The sequence below is a fragment of the Oryza sativa genome, chromosome 4, assembly GCF_034140825.1.
Source record: "Oryza sativa Japonica Group chromosome 4, ASM3414082v1".
Classification (NCBI taxonomy): domain Eukaryota; kingdom Viridiplantae; phylum Streptophyta; class Magnoliopsida; order Poales; family Poaceae; genus Oryza; species Oryza sativa.
The window spans coordinates 23,060,780-23,087,265 of NC_089038.1; the positions used below are offsets into that span (position 1 = coordinate 23,060,780).

The 26,486-nt window shown below is 41.7% G+C and overlaps 2 protein-coding genes across 3 annotated transcripts; one reads left to right on the top strand and one right to left on the bottom strand.

Moving 5' to 3' along the window:
- Positions 1-234: 234 nt before the first annotated feature.
- Positions 235-6,295, bottom strand: LOC4336009 (ubiquitin carboxyl-terminal hydrolase 4). Its single transcript, XM_015781443.3, has 6 exons — positions 5,780-6,295; positions 4,239-4,355; positions 2,000-2,098; positions 1,493-1,678; positions 1,222-1,403; positions 235-922 (listed from the first exon to the last, which is right to left on the bottom strand). The coding sequence occupies exons 1-6, from the start codon at positions 5,900-5,902 to the stop codon at positions 526-528; spliced, it is 1,104 nt and encodes a 367-aa protein (XP_015636929.1). The 5' UTR covers positions 5,903-6,295; the 3' UTR covers positions 235-525.
- Positions 6,296-15,530: 9,235 nt separating this feature from the next.
- Positions 15,531-26,291, top strand: LOC4336010 (synaptonemal complex protein ZEP1-like). Of its 2 annotated transcripts, none has more exons than NM_001419383.1 (21): positions 15,531-15,824; positions 15,927-16,024; positions 16,106-16,302; positions 16,397-16,446; positions 17,878-18,085; positions 18,153-18,278; positions 18,510-18,608; positions 18,770-19,446; positions 19,524-19,772; positions 19,849-19,977; positions 20,062-20,130; positions 20,224-20,334; positions 21,402-21,509; positions 21,582-21,692; positions 21,766-21,852; positions 23,164-23,253; positions 23,336-23,428; positions 23,556-23,639; positions 23,740-23,802; positions 24,390-24,491; positions 25,346-26,291. In NM_001419383.1, the coding sequence occupies exons 3-20, from the start codon at positions 16,146-16,148 to the stop codon at positions 24,486-24,488; spliced, it is 2,610 nt and encodes an 869-aa protein (NP_001406312.1). In that variant the 5' UTR covers positions 15,531-15,824; positions 15,927-16,024; positions 16,106-16,145; the 3' UTR covers positions 24,489-24,491; positions 25,346-26,291. The 2 variants fall into 2 exon arrangements, with proteins under 2 accessions (NP_001406312.1, XP_025880993.1); XM_026025208.2 differs by having other exon boundaries at positions 15,702-15,824; positions 23,556-23,645; positions 25,346-25,743.
- The last annotated feature ends 195 nt before the right edge of the window (positions 26,292-26,486 follow it).

Below are 26,486 nucleotides of genomic sequence, written 5' to 3' on the forward strand. Positions count from 1 at the left end.
GCAAGAGTTCCTACAGGAGAAAAAAAATGTTTTCCTTTCAAGATCACATGATTGGAGCGATACATAATGAGTTACACAGCAAGCATAACCGACCAAGTTCCCTAAATCTAATCAAACTTACAACAATTCTCACTCAGCGCGTGATTCTCAGGCAGCTTTCGTACAGCTTTACACAATAATACAACAGGATCAAGAAATGCCTACATCAAAAATTCCAAACTAGAATCAATACACTGCGCGCAAGGAGCAATGTTGCATTCTTTGGTAAAGATGTCAATGCTGACGAAAAAAAAAAGTCAGGCGTACTTAATGATTTACACCTTATTTCACCACTAGGAGCAAGGTTCCATTATGCTCTGTACACTAAAACCACCCAAAATCCAGCGTCCTCATGTTCATACTCACAATCTCTGAGATCAACAATTTTCCATGGAGGTAATGAAATAGCTGTGTAAATACAACGGTATTCTTGCATGCTCCAAAGAAAAAAAAAAGAAAAGAACAGGGAAGGTGAAGAAAATCAATCTAACTCTTCCCACCAAGACCCTCATAAAACAAGATGTATCCATGGTCCGTGTTGCCTGAGTATTCATGTGAAGAACCGAAGAATGTTTGCAGGGTCGACTCCTCAACCATCTCGACATTTTCATCATCGAAGAACAACCAGTGGTTGTGGCTTTTGACAAGGCTTACATAATGTCCATGGTTGGGGCCACTTCCAACATGGACAACGACAGCAAAGAGGGAGTACTCGGTATCTACATCATCAGATGTACTGAGCTTCAGCTCCATTGGGAATACAACCCGGTATGAAAGCTTCTTATACCGACCAAGCTGCTCTATGTACTTGAAGCGCTTTAGGTGGATAACTAATATGTGTGGAGCCTTCTTGATCTTCATTCTCTTCTGTGCTTCTTGCAAGCTGTAACAAGATCAAAATATTGGAGCTCAGCATAGTTAAGATTACAAGCCTTCCCATATGGTAGTTAAAGCACACAATTTTCATCTGTTTCACCCAAAGTCTACAGCATATAACAGGTTCTTCAAAGGAAAGGTGACCAGTCAGGGCTTTGCGCTGTTGTGCACATATACCAAACAAGTGCTCACCAAGCAAAGATGGAAATGGCACATTATGAAAACAAATCAATAGTTCAAAGAATTCTTGCTGCATTGTGAAGAAAAGAAAATGCAGTGTAAAATAAATATAATACATAGTTGTACCTGCAGCATTTGTCACAGAAGAATTTGTCCTCAGCATTTAAAGTCTCCGTGGAGCAGAAGTTTTTCAAGCAGCTTGTGATAGAACTATTCTGCTCAATATCAACACTCAGATCAAAAAATGTTTCATCCCTTGCTGTTACTGTCTCGCATCTTAAGCATCTGGTCTCATTGGTCAGTATGCCCTACACATGTTACGAGAAAAATAAGATGACAATGACCCGAGCTCTTTAAGGGTGGAAAGCTGCAAGGTATTTTCAGAGAGTTCAGTCACCTGAAAATTCTTATGCACCAAGGTAACCGGTGGTTCTTTTCTAACACCATTGGCTAAAGGTTGAACTGGCCCGTTTGGAACCTTTTCAGGAGATGATGATTGAGGGGAGTCCTTCGCAGCATTAGACTCCTTTTCCAGAATATCAACAAGCTCATTCAACAGAAAATTTAAGAACTCATGTGCATCCTACACAGTAATCATGGAAGGGTAAATTATTATTAGTGAATACAAACACAATTATCTTTTCTCCAACAAAATCAATTGTCAGCTTTAAATGCCAACTATACCAATAATGAAAATGACATCACTCAGACCAATTAATAAATGGAACATTTGAAAGTAAAAAACGATTATGGAGTTTGTATTAAATTGCATCAATTTGGTCAGCATGAAGCTTCAAATTATAGCAGATGAAAATGTGCTCTTATATTGTGTGAACGTGACAATGTCATCACAATGCTTCACAAATCAACAAATTGTACTACTATAATAATACATGCAAGGTACCTGGTGCATGTAGCTGCGAAATAGTTCATTCTGTTTCTTTACTCTTTGGACAAAGCGTTTTGGAGCAATAACGCCAGTCTTTTTCTTTGACTGGCTTACCTGCAATATATATTATGATCCATTAAGTTGCTGACAGAGACAATATCCTGACAGAAATTTCAGAGACCATACAAAACCGAGCAGTAAACATAATGCACACAGATCAATGAATTTGTGGGTACGACATCAAGCCAAATATCTTATTTGGTAATCAACTTGTGTGATGGATTTTAGAATATATGCTGATTGTAACAGCAGGTCAGTGTACATTACTCTAAGTAAGTTGATATAAGTCTTCCAATAAACAGTGCACTCTCTGAAGACTAGAAAAATCACCCCAAGAAAACCCAAACAAATAAATAGCACACAGACAACAAATATATCTGCATAGTGCTATCAAGTGGCTTCCAATAAACAGTGCACTCTCTGAAGACTAGAAAAATCACCTCAAGATACCCAAACAAGAAAATAGCACACAGACAACAAATATATCTCATATGGAGCTGCACAGTGCTATCAAGTGGCTTCCATCATAATTCTCTGATCAACACACGATGACGTAAAACCTTCAAACTCAGTGCAATAGAGATTTATTAACTGGCAACATACGAAACTTCACCCTGGCAGCGATTATATGATGACTTCAATGGATGAGGGTGCTAAACAAAAGCTGGCACCCTAATCAACACATGGAGCACACAAATAGCAGGAGGGGGATAATATGTGAGACGGCCAGCTACCTCACTACCTACGTAATCTCATGTCCTGATATTGCCAGGCTTCCACTCACACCAACACCAGGTAGCAGTCTTCACTACTTTCCTGACCTATGACCTATCCTTCTTTCCTCTGCCATACTGCTACCCCCTAATGCCTCCACAACTTCTTCCACGTCCACCAGGTTCTCCTCAGAGATTAAGCAGCAGCACAGAGAGAAACCACAGAAGCCAGATCAGAGATCCCTATCTCCTAGACCTCTGCTAGAACTGTTTATTTCTTTGTGATTATCTATCCTTTAAAGGGTCTTCTCACCTCAAATCAAGGACTCAGGGTGAATGGTCTGGGAATAATATTGAGTACTGATTGCTTTCAACTGACTTGACACCCTGTCATCGGCATGACAACACCACGACATCCACTACAACTAAAACATGCCATTACAGATAACCCCTTATTGCAGAAGCATAATCAATAGGACAATATAAGTTCTTAAATTGTCGTAACAAAAACATTTGTTCTTGAGAACTGTTAGAATGAAAATAAAAATACTTTGCATGCTTCTGTCTACTACAGTTACAGCATCGTGTCATCCTGAAGAGAGGGAACAGATATTTTAAAGGCTGCACAGCAGATACAAGTCACTTGATGCCACCCTGTAAGGCATTACTAAAACTTAAGGCCTTTACATAATATAGAATAGGACTTACCATATTCTGATATTCTTCTCCCAGGAATGAGCCTAAGACCCACCACTTTTTTCAGCATAAGCTCTTAATCTAGCTATTTGAAATTTGTAGTCTGCAAGGCCATAGCTTTTAATCCACAAGTATAAGGGTGGAGGGATAACACCAACCCACAAAAGCCAAAAGGGCTACTCAAATCTAGCATTTGGCTTGTTGGTGCAACAGTGGCTTATGGCTTTTAAAAAAAGCCGAATAAAAAAACTTTCTGTTTGCTTAGGTTTAGGTATTTAGATTATAAGCAGGCTAATACTCCCTCCGTCCCAAAAAAAGACAAACCCTGGTTTCCGTGCCCAACGTTTGACCGTCCGTCTTATTTGAAAAAATTATGAAAAAAATTAAAAAGATAAGTCACGCATAAAGTATTAATCATGTTTTATGATCTAACAATAATGAAAATACTAATTATAAAAAAAATTCATATAAGACGGACAGTCAAACGTTGGCACGGAAACCCACGGTTTGCCTTTTTTTTGGGACGGAGGGAGTAAGTCCCCAAGCAAATAGGGCCTACCAACTAGCATCATGGTTACAATCCTACTTCAACTAAAACATCAGCGTACTATTGTCCTTAACAATCAGAAATATAATACTTGGTAGATGAAAGTTCCACTGAATGCAATGAAGAACAGTTATGAAGAAGCTGTTACCCATTCAAAGTTTTTGAAAGCAACAATATGCTCAAACACAGTTACATATCATTATCATCAAGTAAGAAACTTATACTTTGTCCACTTTACCTGCATGAAAAGATCCGCCAAACAAGTCAAAAGGTTCTCCTCCGCATCTCCAGGAGTTTTGTTATTTGCATAATATTCCAGCAATTTCTCCCTGAACGGGATGCAGAAATATAGTGCCTGGAACACAAGTATCATTGTAAGGTTCATGTAAATAATAAGGTGTATAAAAAATAATTGACTGTGCAGTGCAAGTTGTAAGATTGCAAACTGTGAAGAAGAGATTACAGCAGAACATTTACCAAACAGAAATAGTCCATAATTTAATATGGTTCAGGAATGATAACATTATTTGACTATTGCATACCAAGATATAATAAAATATAAACTTGTTCATCATATTTCATGACAACTACAATATTATGCACAGAACTTTACAAATATAAGGTAGATCTACAACTATAGCGAAGGTACTAAGATAGTGAACACTAAAATTGTCTCCTGTGGGTTTCTCGCACAATAAGGATAACGATCCACAACAGAACAGACAAAATTATGTGTCCTAACAAGATCCTCAATCAAATAAAACGAATATTCAGAAGTGGGTAAAAGTATTGTCAGAAATGTCCTATAGCTTTAACTGCTAGGAAATGCCTCAAACTTCCATTCTAAAAGAAAATGGGCAGAAAGTGATCCTGCATTTGTCAAATACACCCTACAATGTTTTCAACCCACTGGTGCCATTACCAGTTACTTAATTGAAATATTCAAAGCTTTCTTCTCACATACAGATCTTATTGAATTGTACTCATATACTAAGAGCTTCAGATTAAAGGCATAAAAGTTGTCACGGCAATGCCACATACAGATGAGCAGACGATTCAAACTGGAACCAGATAAATGAAAGCACGTTGTATATTGCTAGACTTATAAGTTCTAACTTAATTCTTGCATAACAAAGTCTGTTCAGATAACTGGAACCAGATAACTTTGAATACTATTCAGATGAACACATTGATTCTAAATTTCGGGCCACCACACCCATATATGTCTACCACATTCAATTCTAGAGCTACTTACATACATGGGTGCTAATAGAGAGAAACTAATACTTGCATTCCAAAAATATGAAGCTATTGGCAGGACGGTCAACATACAGAACGACTGGAACCCAGCATTCTTTACATCTCTATATAAGATGAAGCTAACCATTTAACCATGCAAGCATAGTGCTAATATACATGCCGCACAACTCACAACAGCTTGTATTACTGCAGAATTGACATATTCTACCCATAACAACACATTTCGCAAAAAAAAAAGCACACAAACTCTAATGTACTAATCATCTATTACAGTAACATAAATACATGATTAGGAACCTACACAAGTCAACTGGAACAATCAAAGGCAGCACAAAGGTTATCGAACAAACCACCCAATCAAAACTCAAAGCATGTAAGGCACTGAATCAAGCTACTTATACTACGATACTACAACATAGAACGCTCATCACAATCCCCAGAATCACACCGAGCATACCGCGCGTTCAGTCACAGAAAATCCACAAGCTACGGAGGCGTGAGGGCTAGGGGGATAGAGACCTGGAGGACACTGTTGCAGTAGCAGGTGTTGCCGAAGTTCTCGAGGCCGAAGTAGCGCTCGCCTTCCGGGAACTGGTCGCCGAGGGCCTTCTCGAGCTTGGAGCCGCTGGCTCCCATGACCATCCACCGGTCCCACCACCCGGAGGCGGCGCCGGTGAGGTACCGGAACCCCGACCCGAGCCCGGAGCGGCTCCTCTCGGCCGCCGACGAGGCCTCCACCGTGGGCGATCGCGCCGGGTTTGCCGTCCTAGGGTTTGGTGGCTCCCCGCGCGCGCGCGGCGGAGAGGGGGGAAGCGGAGGGGCGGAGCCTGGGGGAAACCCTAGGGCGGCCTCGATCCGATGGGGCGGAGCGGCGGAGGAGGGGGTTGCTTCTGCTGCTTCTGCCGCCGCTGCTGCTGTCGCCGTCGTCGTCGTCGTCGCTGCCGCTTCTCTCGTTTGGGGGGATTTTTTTTTTCTTTCGCCTACTACTAGTCTACTACCCTTGCTTGCGGGTGGAGTGGGGAGTTCGCTTGGGTTAGATCGGTTTCGTTGGTGGTTCTTACTGTTTGTGTTCGTCGTGGTCGTGGGTGGGCGCTGTTTGCGATTGACTGGACTCGTGGGGTCCGGGGTCTATCTGGACTTCTTTTTTCTCCACGCCCCGATCTACTCTTTGGATCTCTCTCTAGTCCGGTCAGTCAAGTGAATTTCATGCCGTGTAAAAAAAAATTGAGCTTCCTGACCATTTTGGATACGTTTATCGCGAGGTAAACGTTCCATTAGTTGTTGGTAAGAATGGTTGGGATAGAAACAGGTGGATGTTGTGTTGACCAAGAGACTGAGAAATAAGACCACTCTAATACTTAAAAAAGAGTACTATCTATCAGTTATCGTGTCAATTTACATGCATGTTATAAAAGCTAACATAAAAGCTAACATACCATTATAGTACAATGGACATGTTCAGATTGTAGCTAAAATAAACCTTATCGAATTTTGCCATTGCCAAAATTTTTGCAAAATGGTAAAATTGCCAAAATTTTACCAGGATTTCTTATGTATTTACCAAATTTGGCAATAAAGTAAACGTAGATATTTTTTTGACAGCTTAAAAAAAATAGTATGGTTGAAAATAGCATCAAAGTGAACAGACCCTATATTATCGGATAAAACGCGCATGCGTTGGATGGATCTTATATATCAAGCCATCATGCTTGTTAGGCTCCTTCATTGTATTCTCACTTCGAATCTTATACTCCCTCCGTCCAAAAAAATTGCATTACTAGCATCCCAAGGTGGAATTAGTGGAGATGGTGAATGACTAAAATGCTCTTAATCATTGAAAAAAACAGTAAAAATGATAGGTAGATAAAGGGTATTGAAGGGATAAAACTTATCGTTTTACGTGCTGAAAGTAGGTAGGAGGGTAGAAGTTGGTTTTTTGGGACAAAATTCAAACTCTAGAAGTTGATTTTTTTTTAACGGATGGAGTATTAAATTTTGATAAGATAAACCAAACGTATGCTTACCAACATTACCTTATTAAACTTTAGTAATTCTATTAGTTTCTACTTAAAAAATTCTACCAAATTTTGATAAGGCTTTAAATTAAACACATCCAGTATACCAAAACCTAGTAATACAAAAATGTGAAAAAAAAAAACAGGTAAGGTTGAGAGCGGCTACAAAGTAAACAAGCACATAATCTCGATTCCTTATAAATCAAATTTTGAACTCCACCCAAGTCATCGATTTATCGTTGATTTTGAATGAAAATCGACGAATTTCAAACAAACAGTTGGAGATGCACATTTCAAGCCGGCTAAAAATCGTTAAAACTTGGTCGATAGCTTATAGTATCGAGTTTATCTAGAGTACAAATGAGATTTTTCATAAATCATACATAACACATTACTCCACCCGTGTCACTGAATAAGGTATGCACGTATTAAAATTCAACTATCTAAATATTTAACAAATACTATTTTATTATAAATTATGTTTTATTTTACAAAAATAATATCATTATATTGACATTTGAATTTATTTTCATATAATTGTGGTTTTGTTGCTAGGAACATCGTAGTAATGAAAAAATCAAAGTAAAAAATTAGTTAGGAAAACCATGCCAAATTTAATCACGCTTTAGTTAGTGGAACATCGTAGTATATGTCAGTACCATAACCGTGAGAAATCCAATATTATGTTACATGTTCAAAGTCAGGACAAATACTAGAAACAACTAAAATTTCACTCGGATGTATTCTGCGGATGTAAACACCAAAAGAGGAGAGGGCAAACGTCGAAACGGAACTCTTAAACAACAAAATTGGTATGCTTATAGCAAATGCTTGAGGAAGAGTCACATGCTTTTCATGATCTTTGCCATGACAGAACTTTGGGGCTGTTTGGTTATTTAGGGCTGGTTTTGATTGAGGCCTAAATTAGGCTTATCAATATTTGGCAATTTCAATAGTGTTTAGTGTCTATTTGGTTTGAAGCCAAATTTTGGCATGCCTAAGAAAATAGGCTATTTCAATAGTGAACTTAGGCTATTTTGGCTTCAATCAAACACAACTTTACCTTACCAAAATTAGTCATGCCAAAACTTGCCAAAATTTGGTATTGACAAAATTTGGTAAGGTCTATTTAGGCTACAAAGCAAACCAACCTTTACCTACCAAATCTTTGATAGTGCCAAATTTTTGGCATGTTTTGGTACTAGTAATTTTTTAGTAGGGTAGAGATGTATGGTACATATTTGAATTGCTACCAATGTAAAGCCAAATATTGATGATATAGAGAAGAAAGTTCTAGATTAGTGCCAAATTGTTAATAGACATTATTAATGATTTGACTTCAATCCAAACATACACTATCACTATTGAAGCTACCAATAAATAGGTAAGGTTACATTTTGGCTTCAATCCAAAATGGCCTTTTGCCTACTACTCCACTGTGCAATACTCAGATCAGTTCGGTTGCTACAATTCCCCCCCCCCCCCAACGAGCATCAATGGCTGTTTTTGGTAGTGCCAAATCTTGCCCTACTAAACTTTTTAATCTAAATAGTACTTGTGTGATGTTTGGATGGATGCTAAAACTTGCCAAATCAATAGAAATCTCTACCAAAATATTGGTAGTGCCAAAACTTACCTAAAATTTAACACTACCTATAAATTGGTAGTGTAGCAATCTGTCGGAGAATGAACTCCTCCACCAGGGAACCGTGAGGCCCCCCTTTGTGAGTTCGGCCGGGGGCAGCGGGTGAGATTCGAGGATTCGGTGAGCGAAGCTGTGTGATCTTGAGGGGATTCAATCCCCCAAAGACGATGAGACAAAAGGGGTTTATATAGGTTCGGGCCGCTAAGAAGCATAATACCCTACTCCTGTGTTTGGAATTATGGTCGAGTGTAGAACACAAGTGTCTGGGGCTGCGAGACTCAAGCGCCAGTTCGCTCGGAAGTCCCCCCTCCTCCACCACTAGGCCTGGACCTCCTTTTATACCTCAAGGGGTTACCACATGGGCCCAACAACCTAACCTAGCTCTGGTGGAGAAGTATTATAATCTTTGCATTAAATGCATGTCTTGTATCTTGACTTGGGAAGCTAAGCGCACGTCGTCTTGATGATGGGGCCTGTCAAATCTTACCGCCTGACACGGGGGGTGCCCCTGTCAGTCACCATTTAATGGGTGAAGACTTCTGGGCTCCTATTACACCGAGAAACGGGAGCATTGCTTTGACCAGAGCGGGAGGACTGACTCCGGCTGGGATAAGAGGATGAGAATCTCTCACCATCATTATTTGATGGGATATGTCGGGCTGCACATCGCCTGACACACGCGATGGTGCGTCTGACATCCTGGGTCCCATCAGTCATTCGGCCGGTCACAGAACGGTTGAGTGCACTGCACACCGCATTAAATGTGGCGTGGCGCGACCGCTCGGGTCGCCATTAATGCGGGTAGGTGGGGACCTGGAGGCGGACACCTAACCCACCGTACGTGGTGACCTAGAGAGGGGGTCGGGGGAGCCCGATCCCTAGTCACGGGAGGGGGCGGTCGCCGCCCAACCTCGGGCCCGATCCCCCCTCGGAGAAGGGCCACGTGGGGCCTGGGGCAGCCTTCTACCTCTAGTCTCGGCCAGGGAGTGGCCGCCGCCCTACCTCGGGCCCGATCCCCCTCGAGAGAGGGCCACGTGGCATTGGGGGCAGCCTCCTCCGTCCAATCTCTGGGAGGGAGTGGCCGCCACCCCACCTCGGGCCTAACTCCCCTCAGGGGAGGGCCGCGTGTCATTAGGGGGCAGCCTCCTCCGACTAGTCTATGTAGGAGTGGCTGCCACCCCACCTTGGGCCTGACTCCCCTCGGGGGAGGGCCACGTGGCATTGGGGGGCAGCCTCCTCCAACTAGTCTTTGGGAAGGAGTGGCCGCCGCCCTACCTCGGGCCTCACTCCCCTCGGGGGAGGGCCACGTGGCCTTGGGGGGCAGCCTCCTCCGACTAGTCTTTGGGAAGGAGTGGCCGCCGCCCTACCTCAGGCCTCACTCCCCTCGGGGGTGGGCCACGTGGCCTTGGGGGGCAGCCTCCTCCCTCTAAACATGATACCCCCGGGCCCATATCACCGACAGTAGCCCCCGGCGTTAGCCCTGACCAAAACCTTTCCCAGGTGGTCAGGGTTGACGCCAATCTTCTAGTCAGTTGACATGTGGGTCCGATCTTCTATCCTATCATTCTGGGAGTTGGGCGGTGGGAGTTTAGCACGTACCTTAGGCCGTGAACTTATTTCCTGTATATACTCTGCAAACGTTGTTAGATTCTCTCGGGCCCGTGACCTTACGCCGCGTACCTCGCTAGCCCCTGCCTTTTGTTAACCTCTGTTGGTGTTCTACTTCATCTATTCAAATGATTATTTTCGCGTGAGCGTGAGGACTGAACTTCCCATAGCCAGCAATCTTTACATGTGATCAAGCCAGACTGGGCGCCGTAGCCAGCCGGCGGTGCCAAAGCTAGCTGCTACGGAAGAGCCAGCACAGGGGGCCCCGGGCGTCGACGGCGACCAGAGCTCGACGTAGTGCTAGGATAGAGCTAGGAATCGTAGCCCCCACACTTTTAGCAAAGAATCATTTGAATAGATGAAGCGAATATAAACTTTTTGTTACCAAGGAAGGCAAGCCAGCGTGCGACACGTGGGTACCGCGGGACCGCGAGAAAGAGATGGGCGAGAGATAAATATAAGCAATAATAATTTTATGCAAACGATTATCTTCGCGCGAGTGCGAGGACTAAATTTTCCATAGCCAACAATCTTCACCCACGATCAAGCCAAGCTGGGCGCTGTAGCCAGCCGTCAAGGCCAAAGCCAGCCGCTACAGAAGAGCCAGCACAGGGGGCCCTAGGCGTCGACGGCGCCCAGAGCTCGACGCAGGGCTAGGATAGAGCTAGGAATCGTAGCCCCACACTTATAGCAAAGAATTGCTTGTATGAATGAAGAAAACACAAACCTTGCTTGCATGTCGCGATCTTTTAAACCTTTAGCTCGAAGAGAGCCCCCACCATGGGTTCCGAACCATCTTGGGAAGCCTGTGATCACTTAGCAAACGAGGTCAGGTTCCCACGAGCCTGTGTCCCCACGCTACACATTATGTTTGCTCTTTCCTTTCGGTGGCCTCCTTCCAATATCTCTCCCTTCTACACGGACGACTACTTTCGCACGAGTGTGAGAGCCGAAAAACTCTAGAGCCAGCGATCCCTGTCTACAGTTGAGCCGGGCCGAGCGCCGTAGCCAGCCGGCGGGGCCAAAGCTAGCCGCTACGGAAGAGCCAGCACAGGGGGTCCCTCGCTTCGACGGCACCCGGAGCTCAACTTAAGGCTGGAATACGGCTAGAAAACTTAGCCCCCATACTTGGCGAGGAAACGTTCATGTAGATGAGAGAGAGGTTGGGCTCTTACCACCGAGGAAGCAAACGAATGCGCAACACGCGAGCGTCGCAGGGCCATGAGAAAAGAATGGGGGAAAAGAAATATAAGACTTCAAGCTATATTATGCTGATGAATTGAAAAATTGAAAATACTTGAAGGTTGAAAGGATGATTAGTTGAGCCGGGCCGGGCACCATAGCCAGCCGGCGGGACCAAAGCTAGCCGCTACGGAAGAACCAGCATAGAGGGTCCCGGGCTTCGACGGCACCCGGAGCTCAACTGCAAGAGTCCTCCCAAGAGTAGACCGAGGCAGGCAGCAGGTTCATGAGCCAACCCCGCGCTTGGCCCCTGAGGGTCATGGGGAAGAAGCTCGCCATGACCTGGTCATCACCCCCGCCGCCTCTATGATCATCGTGCAGATCTGGAGGGACTCGGAGGGGTTGACGCCGCCGTCGTACTTCTCGGTGAGGCTGTGTCGAAACTTTAGGGGCCATCGGACATTCCGAAGACTCGCCACAAAGGCCTGGCCGCTAGCCTTTTCCAGTGAGGAAGTGGGAGGCCTAGCCCCCTGCCTGGGGTGGCGCGGCTCTCCCGAGGAGGCTGCGCCTTCCCCAGCATCGGCGGTGCGACGCTCGTCGCGCCGGCACTCGAAAGAACCTCAAAAATCACGAACACACCCCCTACCTGGTGCGCCAAATGTCGGAGAATGAACTCCTCCACCAGGGAACCGTGAGGCCCCTTTTTGTGAGTTCGGCCGGGGGCAGCGGGTGAGATTCGAGGATTCGGTGAGCGAAGCTGTGTGATCTTGAGGGGGTTCAATCCCCCAAAGACGATGAGACAAAAGGGGTTTATATAGGTTCGGGCCGCTAAGAAGCGTAATACCCTACTCCTGTGTTTGGGATTATGGTCGAGTGTAGAACACAAGTGCCTGGGGCTGCGAGACTCAAGCGCCAGTTCGCTCGGAAGTCCCCCCTCCTCCACCACTAGGCCTGGACCTCCTTTTATACCTCAAGAGGTTACCACATGGGCCCAACAATCTAACTTAGCTCTGGTAGAGAAGTATTATAATCTTTGCATTAAATGCATGTCTTGTCTCTTGACTTGGGAAGCTAAGCGCACGTCGTCTTGATGATGGGGCCTGTCAAATCTTACCGCCTGACACGGGGGGTGCCCCTGTCAATCACCATTTAATGGGTGAAGACTTCTGGGCTCCTATTACACCGAAAAACGGGAGCCTTGCTTTGACCAGAGCGGGAAGACCGACTCCGGCTGGGATAAGAGGATGAGAACCTCTCACCATCATTATTTGATGGGATATGTCGGGCTGCACGTCGCCTGACACACGCGATGGTGCGTCTGACATCCTGGGTCCCATCAGTCATTCGACCGGTCACAGAACGGTTGAGTGCACTGCACACCGCATTAAATGTGGCGTGGCGCGACCGCTCGGGTCGCCATTAATGCGGGTAGGTGGGGACCTAGAGGCGGACACCTAACCCACCGTACGTGGTGACCTAGAGAGGGGGTCGGGGGAGCCCGATCCCTAGTCACGGGAGGGGGCGGTCGCCGCCCAACCTCGGGCTCGATCCCCCCTCGGGGAAGGGCCACGTTGCGCCTGGGGCAGCCTTCTCCCTCTAGTCTCGGCCAGGGAGTAGCCGCCGCCCTACCTCGGGCCCGATCCTCCTCGAGGGAGGGCCACGTGGCATTGGGGGCAGCCTCCTCCGTCCAATCTCTGGGAGGGAGTGGCCGCCACCCCACCTCGGGCCTAACTCCCCTTAGGGGAGGGCCGCGTGTCATTGAGGGGCAGCCTCCTCCGACTAGTCTGTGTAGGAGTGGCCGCCACCCTACCTCGGGCCTGACTCCCCTCGGGGGAGGGCCACGTGGCATTGGGGGGCAGCCTCCTCCAACTAGTCTTTGGGAAGGAGTGGCCGCCGCCCTACCTCGGGCCTCGCTCCCCTCGGGGGAGGGCCACGTGGCCTTGGGGGGCAGCCTCCTCCGACTAGTCTTTGGGAAGGAGTGGCCGCCGCCCTACCTCGGGCCTCACTCCCCTCGGGGGAGGGCCACGTGGCCTTGGGGGGCAGCCTCCTCCCTCTAAACATGATACCCCCGGCCCATATCACCGACACAATTCAAAAGTACCCTAAATTTTCCATCCATTCTTTCTCATGTCTAAAAACAACTCTTTTATGTATTGCATCTTCAGAATCTTCTATCCAATTTTTCCCCTTATACTCACATTCTCACGAGCTAAGGGCCCCTTTGAATCGCAGGGTGGAAAAAATGGCGGAATAGGAAAAACACAGGATTCTCAAAGGAATTGAAGTGTAAAACAGAGGATTGCAAAACACATGAAAAACACGGGAATTATCGTTTGATTGGACCGCAGGAAAAACGCAAGAATCGGATGAGAGAGATAGACTCAAAGAAAGTTTTCCAAGAGGTTGGAGCTCTTGCTAAATTTCCTCAAAAATCTCTATGGGTGTATTTGGATAATGGGAAATGGGGGGTGGGATTGGGATTGGGAAATGAATGAAGGGTTAGGATTAAATGGTAGAGGGATAATGAATGGTTAGAATTTAAAGATGGGTGGAAAATCATTTCCCTTTGTCATTTGCTAAACACTGTCTATAAGATTGTCTATTCCATAATAATTTCAAAGGAATGGAAAAGATTCAATCATTTGATTCAAAGATATTCATAGGAATTTTTCCTATATGATTGAAATCCTTCAAAATTTTTATGTTTTTTCTCCAAATCAAAGAGACCTAAAAGAGAAGACGGTCATTTACCAGATTATACCAAACATACCGAGGGGGCAATGATGATGGCCGCTCATGATTCATGAGTGGAGGTGGTAGGCCGACAGACACTCCACTTGAGAGAGGGGGTCCTGGACCATGGCTACGACCTACGAGGGTCATCTGGTGTTGAATTTGTCTGTACAATTCAAACGACACAGAACTGTTTAGTTTTATCATTGGCTCTGTTTGGATCCGGAGGGCTATTAAATAGCCCTCCGAAATCTTGCTATTTAGAAGTATTAAACGTAAATTACTGACAAAACCCATTCTATAACCCCTAGGCTATTTTGCGAGATGAATCTAACGAGGTATATTAATCAATGATTTGCTACAGGGATGCTACAGTAATCAGCCACTAATCATAGATTAATATATATCATTAGATTCGTCTCGCAAAATAGCCTAGGGGTTATGGAATCGGTTTTGTCGGTAATCTATGTTTAATACTCCTAAATAGCAAGATTCCGGAGGGCTATTTAATAGTTCGGAGGATCCAAACAAGGCCATTGTTGATGTAGTACTCTGTAGGCTGTGTTTAGTTCAACGCAAAGTTTGGATTTTGGTTAAAATTGAAGATAATGTGACTGAAAAGTTGTGTGTGTATGACAGGTTGATGTGATGGAAAATGACTGAAGTTTGGATCCAAACTTTGGATCTAAGCACAGCCGTACTGTATGAGTGCATCATTCTCACTACCACTTCACGATTTTTATTACAGCAGTAAACCTCCTGCGACCAGCGGTGGTGTTCGCGTCATTCCTCTTTGGCTAGTGGAATCTGGGAAATTTAACTATTTGCCACTCTTGTGACATGGCAATTAACGATTTGCCACACCCTGTTAATGACATGTGGGCCCTCATGTGTCTATGACATGTGGGCCTAGTGGCAAATCGTTAAGCAACATCCGTAAGAGTGGCAAATAGTTAAAAGCCCCTGGAATCTCGTGCGACTGTAGTAGTACGAAGCAAAAATATCTGCTGCTCTGCTTGTGTCGCCGGCCGTTGTTCTCTCCCCGCCGCCCTTATAAATTTTCGACCTGGCGCCGAACCGACAATTCAAACGCGTCATCTTCTCCCCTCCCCTCCCCTCCCCTCCCCTTCCGCTTGATCCCCTCTCGCTTTAGAAATCTCTAGACGCTTCTAGAAGTCTCGCGATTCTCCTCGATACAGCCTAGGGGATCGGAGCTGCGTGCGTCCTCGTTAGCTCGGCGGAGGCCCGGGGTTCGATCGGAGGGCGGGATCGCTAGCTTACGCCTCGGGTTCCCTGGAAGCTTCTGGAATCATCCGCATTCTGCAGGAGAGGCTAGGGTTTTGGAAGCCGCTGCGTTCAGAGCCACTCGATCCGCAAATCGGTTAGTGCTCTCCGCTTCTCGCCTCTCCACTTGATCGATCGCACATCTCCTCTTCCCAGTCCACACTGATTGCACATTTGCACTCGATTGGTTCCGTTCCAGTTTCGAACAATCTCGAAGCTTCTCGACGCTTCGGGGATCGTGGGGGCGAAGCTATTGTTGCGAGGTGGTACCCCAAATCGCCTCCTACGCCCTGATCGGTAAGCGGCGCGCTATGGCGTATTTGCGATTTGGTGCATTTTTTGGGTGCTTTGTGTACTCACGCTAGGGAATTTCTGCAGCTCCGCCGCCGCCGGCGAACCCTAGGGTTTCGACGACAGGATGCAGAAGCTGGGTTTATCGGGGCTTAGGGGTCTCGAGGGGTTCCGATCTCTCGCTGGATCCACCTCGACGGCCGCGAAGGCCCCGAACCCCAAGCCGTCGTCCGATATTGGAGGGAGCACGTACGGGAGCTTCGCCAATCTTAAGATCACAGCAGGTTTTGGTTTCATTTTCCCCTTGTTTCCTTAGAGGGAGGCTGGCTACTTCGTGCGTTCACTGATTTTTCCCTCAATTTTATTGCTTGATCACAGAAAAGCTGGTTAAGGAGCAGGCTTCAGTGAAGACTGATCTAGAAATGACGGTATATTTTTCAGCGTTTACCATTATTTATGGAAATTTTACTGGATGGGGTATATAGTTCGGTTGTCTTGTGCTCCTGTCACAGTTTCGATTTCTGGATATTAGGATATATCTGGCACTGCCTTTGTGGAATTGTGGTTATAATGCCTAATAGCAGAAAAACTGTCTTCTGATTGATCAATGTCAAACTTGCAAAGTTGTTTATGTTAGTAGGGCTGTTTCAGTTATATAATCCTGGCGGCATGATACATACATAGGCAGGGGTGTACCTATGTGTAGTCTACAGGGGTCCTAGGACCCCGGGTAGATTATCTAATTCTAGCTAATTTATGTCATGATAATTAGTATAATCGGTAAATAATTAAATAATTAGTATGTTTGAGACCCCGGTAAATTTTGTTTTGGATTCTCCACTGTAACATAGGGGTAGTTTTCTATTCCCAATTCTGTCAGGGAATCCTATCATGATTTTGTGGACTACTGAAACCAGCAGTAGGTAAAACCAATGAACTGTGCACACACCTGGAGCTACCTTATTAGCTTTGAATCGAGTAACTGGTAACTATGCACGCATGCCAGTTACCAACATGTCAATAAAAATCTTCTACCATTGTAGGCAGTTCACAAGCATCAAATTCTTACTCCCTCCGTTTTTTAATATATGACGCCGTTGACTTTTGTTACAACCTTTGACCGTTTGTCTTATTCAAAAATTTTATACAAATCTTAAAAATATTAGTCATGCTTAAAGTTCATTTAGTGATAAATCAAACCACGACAAAAGAAAATATATTTACTTAAATATTTTGAATAAGACGAATGGTCAAACATGTGAGAAAAAGTCAATGGCGTCATCTATTAAAAAACGGAGGTAGTATAATTTTAGGGCTGCATGTAGATAGTGTGGATCTCATGACTGTACTTTGTGTTTGTTATTCCTATTACTTTCCTCAGAATTTACAAATACACAGTCGTGCTGAAAATTGAAACAGTTTTCTACTTAAAGGATGTTGGATGCTGTATATCATCAGTTTTCACTATTCAGCATGACAGAGTCACATTCTGGAATTATGTATTTTTATAAATTTGAACTTTGTACCTGGAAAAACTAGAATGTTTTGGTGCTTTATCCTCTGTGGTTTCTGTTAAACACATTGGAGATCAAGCAATTTCTGCCTTCCATTTCATTTGTCCCATATCCTGAGCTTTGAACATAAGCTTGCGCCCTTCCATGTTCAGTATATGGCAATATTATCTTTACTGTAGTCATCTTTCATGGTGCAAATGTTCTAGTTATATCATGGATAAAAGGTAAATTGACTCAAGTCCTGAACAGATATATCACCATATATCATCGTTTTGTACAGGAACATATTGTACTTGTTTACATAATATTTCTTACTACTGATGCCTATGCTCTATATAACTTTAGCATACCAAGTTGAGAAGAGCAACAGAACAGATAAATCTGTTAGAAGCAAAGCTCCAACAAGCTGTCAATGAAAATGCAAAGCTTAAGGTGAAACAGACTGAAGATTCAAAGCTCTGGCAGGGATTAGATTCAAAAGTTTCCTCAACAAAGACTTTGTGCAATCAACTGACAGAAACTCTGCAGCAGTTAGCTAGTCAGACAGAAAGAGGTAATGTTTCCATTTACTCATGCATGAGTGCTGTATAGATCTAACTGGTGAAACAACGCATTGGCAGCTGAGGAAGATAAGAAGTTTTTTGAGGAGATTCTTGGCAAGAATTCAAAAGCTTTTGAAGAATTCAACTGCCTGTTGCACGATTCATCAATAAAACTGGAATGTGCAGAACAAATGATCATTTCAGGTTGGTCAGTTTCTTCACGCGTCAGCTCTAGCACTAGTATTTTAGAATGTCTGTCAATTCAGTAACTTGCTACTGGAGACTGTAGATCTGCTAGGGGATCACTATCTGCTGTGCTTCTGTTTATGTCATCTAAACCATGATTATTTTGCAGTTCCATGTTTCTTGACATGATTTGTGAATAATAATGTGCTGCAATTAGGTAGTAATGCTTCATTTGTTTCATTGACACAGGGAAACAGGAGATGTTGCGGATCAAACAAGAGAAAGAAGAGATGGATCAGAGTTACAAGGAACAGCTATATGCAAGTGATACTACCATAAGAGAAAAAAGTATGAATCTAATACTAAAAATTGCATCATGACTAAACAGAAATTAAGTTAGCTATGGTGCGATAGTCCACTGAAAATTTTTTGTATACTCCATTCATGTGCATCCGGTGTATTAGCACAAACAAAAAGTAGTAACACAACTGTGTCCATCTTTTATGCAGATTCTCTCATCAAACAGTTGGAAGATTCCATTGAACAAAATAAAGCCCGACTGTTGTATGTTGACTCCCGTTTGGAATGCATGGAGCAAGAGTTGAAGCTAAAAGAAGATGTTTGCATTTGTCTGAAAGAAAACCTGGCAAGCACTGAAAGTGAAAAGAATGACTTGAAGCTTAGGAACGAGGGCTACACTTTGGAAGTTCAGAAACTATCCAAGGACAACAAGGAGCTTAATGAATTGCTTAGTGGTTTTACGGTTAAGGTAACTGAGCTAGATAAAGAGCACACATCAATTTCAAGTCATGTCACTCAGTTGATTTCTTCATTTGAGAGATATGATGGAAAGGTTCACGAGGAAAAAATGTTGATGATAAAATCTGCCAAGGACAAATTTGAACATCTCCAAAATCAGTATGTAAATTTGATATCAGAAAACAATGCTCTCCAAACTGAAATCGAGGAGCTGAAGTCCAGAATCATAGAGCTGCAGAAAACTCAAGAGATTGTCATGGTTCAACATGTAGAAGAATGCCAAGTTGCTGAAGATAAGATCAGAAGATTGGAGTCTGAAGCAGAAATTTCTGCCTCCAACATTAGTCAGCTAGAAAAGGTAGCTTCTGACCTAGAAGGGAGGGTTCAAAAACTTCTGGAGGATTCTAGATCTGCTGAAAATCACAAGGTTTGTGTCCTAGCCTGTTCAGTGACAAAACATATTGCTATTTAACCTGTAAGATTCATGAGGTTTGAATTTTGCAGCAAGAGTTGCTTCAGAAGATTCTGAAGCTAGAATCAGATAATCAGGAGCTTCTAGGTCGAGTGCAATCTGTTTTGAATGAGAAGTCTAATGATACGGAATCTCTGCAAGGAGAGATAGCTAAGCGTGACCAACAGGTTGAGACACTTGAGAACCAGGTCAATCAGCTTTGCAGTATTATTGATGAGAAAGAACAACTACACACTTGTGCTGTAGAAAGAGAGAAGAATTTAGAGGAACAGAAGTTACAGGTCTGTGCTTATTAGAACTTTAAATCTCATTGTAATGATCTATAGACAACATACAATCTTTTCTGTCTACTGCCAGGTCCAAGCATCACTTGCTGCAACAGAAAGCCAACTTACTGAGGCAAAAAAACAGTATGATATCATGCTTGAAGGTAAAAAGATAGAGCTGTCCAAGCATCTGAAAGAATTATCACTGAAAAATGACCAGGTATTACGCTTCTATCAGCTGTATCCTGTATGACACTTTGCTATATCAATCACAAGTGACAGTTAGAAAAGTGCATTTTTGCAGGCAATCAATGAAATCCGTAGGAAATATGAACTAGAAAAGGTAGAAATCATTAATATTGAAAAAGAAAAGGTAAGTTAACCTCTTTTTTCAAAGTTATTATGCTAGCTGTTTTGAGTTTGATCTTATTCTCTATCTATTTTCTGGATGTTGAAAAATATTTAGGCCGAGAAGCTCATAAAGGAAATGGAAAACAAATGCAATGAAAAGATTTCAGAAAACAGGCAAGATTCTGAGAGGTATTTGATGTGTCTAAAGGAGGAGCATGGCTCAATGGTAGGTGGTACTGGTTGGATCTGTCCATTAAAGTTAAGCTGTTTTGAAAAAAAAAAGTGAAGTTTACAATTAGTTATGATAACAATGCTAATTTTGAAATTTGAAAATGATTATTAATAATTATTTTAGGTTGAAGTTTGTTTATTTGTCTTGGTAGCAATCATGAAAAGAGAGCTAGGCAATAAAAGTGAATAAAAACCTTTAAAATTAATGCTAAAATCAAATCCTAAAATTGAAAAAAGCTGCAGTTTTTAAGGGAAAAAACTGAGCCAAGTGGAGCCACATGCGCCAGTTTCCATTGGAAATGTTAGCTCTAGTATTTGAACAAGGTGTTGATAGCATGGATACATAATTGCATTGTGGATGTTCATGTTCTGCTATGCTGCATTCCGCTACAGAGGATTAGTAACCTAAAAAGGTTACTCAAGGTCTTTCTACGTGTGCTTTTAATATGCTTTGTCCAAAACACCCACTTGGTAGTTATATGTGTTGCAAAGTTTCTTTGAAGGTGCTTTAGGTAATGCTCTCCTTGCCTGTCTTTTATTTAATTTGCACTAGGCACAAAACATGACATCAAAGTATGATCTATCATATTTCATCAATATACATTGTTAATGTAAATGGTATTTGGACTTTACTGGTTGATTTCATGGTTCTCTTAAGATTTAATAAGTCAAAAATGTCATCTGATATTTGAGCAGAGCTGCAGAGAATGTATTTGACACAACTTTATGGCCGTAGGACTTACACATCTATTCTAATATAATTTTGATGTTCCATTTGGTTTTGCAGCAGTTTTGAGATGGTATATTTTTTTACATAAAGTAAAAGGGGTGCAGTGAAAAGTCTCTGTAAAAATATGTTCCTGTAAATTTTGAGAGTCAAACTTTCATCACTATCTGTAGAATCCTGCCACTAATGAATTTCCATTTGTTGAAGATTGAAACTATTGTCTAAAGGATCCCACCTCTGGAGTGGGGAAGCACTGAACACTACCTCAGCGGAAAGTCTGAAATTAGACTGTTTTTCTTCTAAAATGACCATGAAAGTTGTTTCTTGATATTTAGGTTGCAAGAATTCAGCAGGATAATGAGCATAAGGAATCAACTCTTCGAGCTTATCATAAAGAAGAACTCCAGCGCATCCAATCTCAGGCTGAGAATGAATTGAGGGAGGTCAGTAATAAATTCCACCAGATGTTTTGATGATGATTGTTCATACTAATTAAATCTGGATCAAATATGCAGAGATTGTCATCGCTCAGAAAGGATCATGAAATTCAAATGAAATCATTGACTAAAAAGCATGAGGAAAATTGTCAGAAGCTTCAGGATGAACTGGAGCTTCAGAAGTCAAAGGTAGTCACTCTGGTGATCTTCTTGTTCTGGAAATCGTTACTTGAAAATATATCTGAACACTTTTTTTTTTCAGGAGGAGAAGCAAAGAGCATTGTTACAGTTACAATGGAAAGTAATGGGCGAAACCCAACAGGTTGATCAAGAAGTAAACTCTAAGAAGGTATTCTCTGATTTCTATCTCATATACTATTTTTAAGCAATTCATATTTAAGTTATGTTATATTAATTGCATAGCATGCTAAGCATTTAATATAAAGATGCAAGTGCATATGTTTCACTAATTGAAATGCTGCTGCTTATTTCATGTAACAATAAATTCAAGAAATTGAGTATTTTGACTTGGTTTGGCATTAATTTATAAAGCCTTGTGGCTTGTATTTCGAATATGTAGGTCAAGACAATTGGTTTTTTTTCCAGGTTTGACATTTTCTACCACAACCATTATTTCCTTGTGGATTGTTATTAAGAAAAATTAGATGAAGATTAGGAATGAGTCATTTGGTTGATTTGATTGGATAAATTAATGGAAAGTAAAGGATAAGATTCATTTTCCATGCTTTTTAATTCTTTATTTGATATTGTCAATATATTCCTAAACCATACATAATAGAGAGATTTTAATCCCTATGTGGTAATTATGAAAACATTCTGTTTTAACTTTCGAGTTGGCTGTTGATGCATGCAAAACTTTTTAACATAATCAAGTTTGTTCCTTACTCTCATGTATATATATATATATATATATGACTCCTAACTCAGATATACATGACTGTGGGGAGTACTTCTAAAAAAACTACTATTGTGTCAAATTTCTGTGCACTTAGTTATCTTTTAACACATCACACTTTGCTTTCCTTTTTTATTATGAGCAGAAATAGTATTTGTTTCAGACTTTATGTTGTAGATTTTGATGCGCCATTTTGGCCTTTTATTTTTCATTACAATCCTATTATTTATTTCATGCCTTGCAAACTCTGAACTTGCTGTGTTTGCATATAGGTTCCTGTGTGTGCGATTTGGTTCATCTGTAGAGGTGCTAGTTGCAAACTAGTGAAATACTATTGACTTTTTTTTTTCACGATCTTGACCATAGATTTGTTCAACCCCTAAGTCCCAGTATGACACTTTTTGATAAGAATAAATGAAAGAAAAAACATTTTTCTTCACCTGTTTGGATTATAATACCAGATGTTCATACATCTCATTCTTGCTAGATTTTCCCAAAGAGCTCCTTAAACATATCTTACAAATTCAGGTAAAAATGGAAAATATCTTTAAAAATGGTTACCATGATTTGGTCACGTGCTCATGTTGGGGCAGAACCAGAAAGGCTGATATAGTCCATATCATGCATTATTTTCAGTTTTTGTTAATCTTATAATTGGTTCTTTGTAATTTGTTTCACCGTTTACGTTTTGTATGTGCCAATGCTCTCCTTAAGAGTTAAGACATACATATTTTATTTTTTTAGGAATACTCTGTTTCATCAATAAAGAGGAGAGATCCATATATCAGAAAAGAACATCAGCTTCAGTTGGTTAGTCCTGAGACCAAACGGAAGGTAAGACATCTCTCTTTAAACGTTGACTTTATCACTGCATGCTTCATTGCACAAATTCTAAATTCGCATGTTCTACTACCAGGATGTTAATCTATCTGGCATTATACAATCACCAATTACAAACATGCTGAGAAAGGTAGAGAAAGGAACCCAGGATATTCCTAAGCATAGAAAGGTGAATCATTTTACATTTAGATTCATCATTCTCTTATTAGAGAATGTATCAAGTTTCACTAATTGAATGAATTAATCTGTAAAATACATGTTTTCATGTGACATGTTTTCGGTGTCCTTTTAACTAGGTAACACATCATGAATATGAAGTTGAGACAGCAAATGGAAGAATCACAAAGCGCAGGAAAACTAAGAGCACCGTCATGTTTGGGGTACAGGTTTTTCCTCTCTTTTTTCTCCTTTGCATTTGATTGGTGGTCTAGTATTTCATTCTTGTAATCATGTTAACAGTAGCCTTTTTCTCCCATTCAGGAACCCAACACTCAGAAGTCATTGCATGATACTGCTGACAAGGATCCTACAAAAATGAAGAAGGTATATTTGTGTGATTAAATGTGTTCGCCAACTTCTTTCCATATGCATGTCTAAACTACTCCCTCCGTTTCATAATGTAAGTCATTCTAGCATTGCCTATATTCATATAGATGTTAATGAATCTAGACATAGACATATATCTAGATTCATTAACATCCATATGAATGTGAGCATTGCTAGAATGACTTACATTATGAAACGGAGGAAGTAGATTCATTGACCTCTGTAATTTTGTTTTTTGTTTTTGGGCATATAGGGATACTTTTATAGAATTGAAATATTTTCTGTGTACTATATCATTTTCTGAATTATGATCTGTACTATGTGATATATTCAGGAATGCCTGTTCTCATAGATGTTTCTGTTGTAAGAACATTTGTAGTTGACTTACTACTTTGATGGTACAGCATACATTTATTAGATAGTGTTGACTCAGTTTTATTCTCTCGCTAAATGACTGAAAATTTGTGATTGCTCATGTGGTGGAATTCGATCAGAGTCTATCCGAAAACATGCATCCAGAATATTGGTTTTCCCAGATGCTTTTGCTCAACTTTTGTTAACATTTACGCTTCTTCACTCTCCAGGTTGTTGCTGGATCCCATCCCCACCCTGCAAACATTGGTGAATTGTTTTCTGAGGGCTCGTTGAATCCATATGCCGAAGATCCTTATGCATTTGGCTAGAAGGTAATATAGTTTCCCTTTTTTTACTTATTGTATTTTCTAATAGTAATTATATGTCTGCATGAATAATCCATCAAGGACTGCATGCAATGTTCTAAAATGCTAGAGTAGTGCTTCAGCGACTTTTACTTTTGGTGAATAGCATTCTCAGTTGTCAGACCTGAAACTTGAACTCCTCTAGCACCATACTGCAACTTTCGTATGCTTGCCGTCCTTGACTTGTTGTATGTCAAATGTAGCTGCTTTGCAGTGTTTGGAAAGGTTGATCTTCCAAACAATTGATCCAATGAATTGGTTCTAAAATGCTGGTTTGAACTCACGAATCTAGAAAATGTGGGTTATATCAATATAATACGATCTGGTTTCTGGCAATCACTAACGATTGGTCAGTTCTGTGATTAAGCACTTCACTGCATCTACATATATTTGATACTACTGGTACCTGATGCTTTCTCAAGTAACCGTGCTTTTCTGTTAAAAAAAAGCCAATTCTTTTATCACATTCATTACCAATAATTGTTAAGTTTTGATAGTGCAGAAGCGTAAATGCTATACTCCATCTATTTCATATTATAAGATGTTTCGACCCTTTTTTTTCTAAATCAAACCTCTTTAAGTTTGACAAACTTTATAGAAAAACATAGCAACATTTTCAATACAAAACAAACATATTATCAAAATATATTCAATGTTAGATTTAATTAAACTAATCTGATGTTGTATATGTTTCTACATTTTTTCGTAAACTTAATCAAACTTAAAAGAAATTACTTATGGAAAAGTCAAAGCTTTTTATAATATGAGAAAGGGAGTATTCACTTACAACTTCTGAATTCTAATCATGCCTCCCTTTGCAGCTCACATTTGAGGTGCTGACCTTCAGAAGCATGATGATGACTCCCGAGTGCAATCCCCAAGTCGGATTGAATCAATGATCTTGCGGCCTTAGGCATCTGACCATCCTGTTGTACGAAACGACAATCGTTAACTGCGTTGTATCTGCAATACTGTTACGACACGGGTTATGGCATCTGACCATCCTGGTGTTCATAACATACTATCACTACCTGTGATGTATCTGGAATATCGATACGACAGACAACGATTCTCCTGCGCGTACAGCATCAACTGAAAATGCCAGTGTTAGTTTTGCTATTTCTAACGATTTGCGGAAGGATTTTAATACATTGATATTCCATTGCCGGCGGAGTGGACAGGCAACGGAAAACAGTAGCAAACTTGGTCCGAGGACAAAGCATCTAGTTTTAATTTGAGCAATTTTACCATACAACATTTGGTATCTCGAGGTATCACATTTTACATACAAAATTTTGATACCTCGAGCTGGTTGGTAAAATTGTTTTTTTTTTTCAGTTTATCAGTGGCTTTTTATGGCTTGCGCATGAAGGTCCTCTCGGACATGAATTTGGGCCGAGTGAATACAAATATCTCAATAAAGTGCGTGTCACTGGATTCAAAGGGTCCAGAGGACAACTTGAGTTTCTTTTGCATCTCATGGAAAATGCACCTGGACTAGAAGTCATAACTGTGGATACAGCTGAAAGAATATGGAAGGATGAATATCATAAGAACGAATATCTCTGTTCTCTGCAAGACTGCAACTTTGCTCGTCAGACCGCCAAACAACATCCTTCGTGAAGCACTTCCACCGGCCGCAAAGATTTCCGTCCTTTAGCATGGATTTGTGTAATTGTTTAGTAGTGAGTTCATGTGATCTCTCTATATATATAGTGTTACATACCTATCGATGATTTGAAGTTTGAGCAATAGATGAATGCTCGATTTAAAATACTCTTTGGCTGGTGCAAGTGTCATGCATTTTATTCACTAGTACGAGGACTAAAGGGAAGTCGTCGTTGACTCCTCTATAGTTGGTACTAGCTGTTAACTCCTTCCGTTATACGGAGTACTAGTAAAAATTAACAAAGATGAGATACATGTTAATACTATAAATGAAATGTGAGATAAGTATGTCCA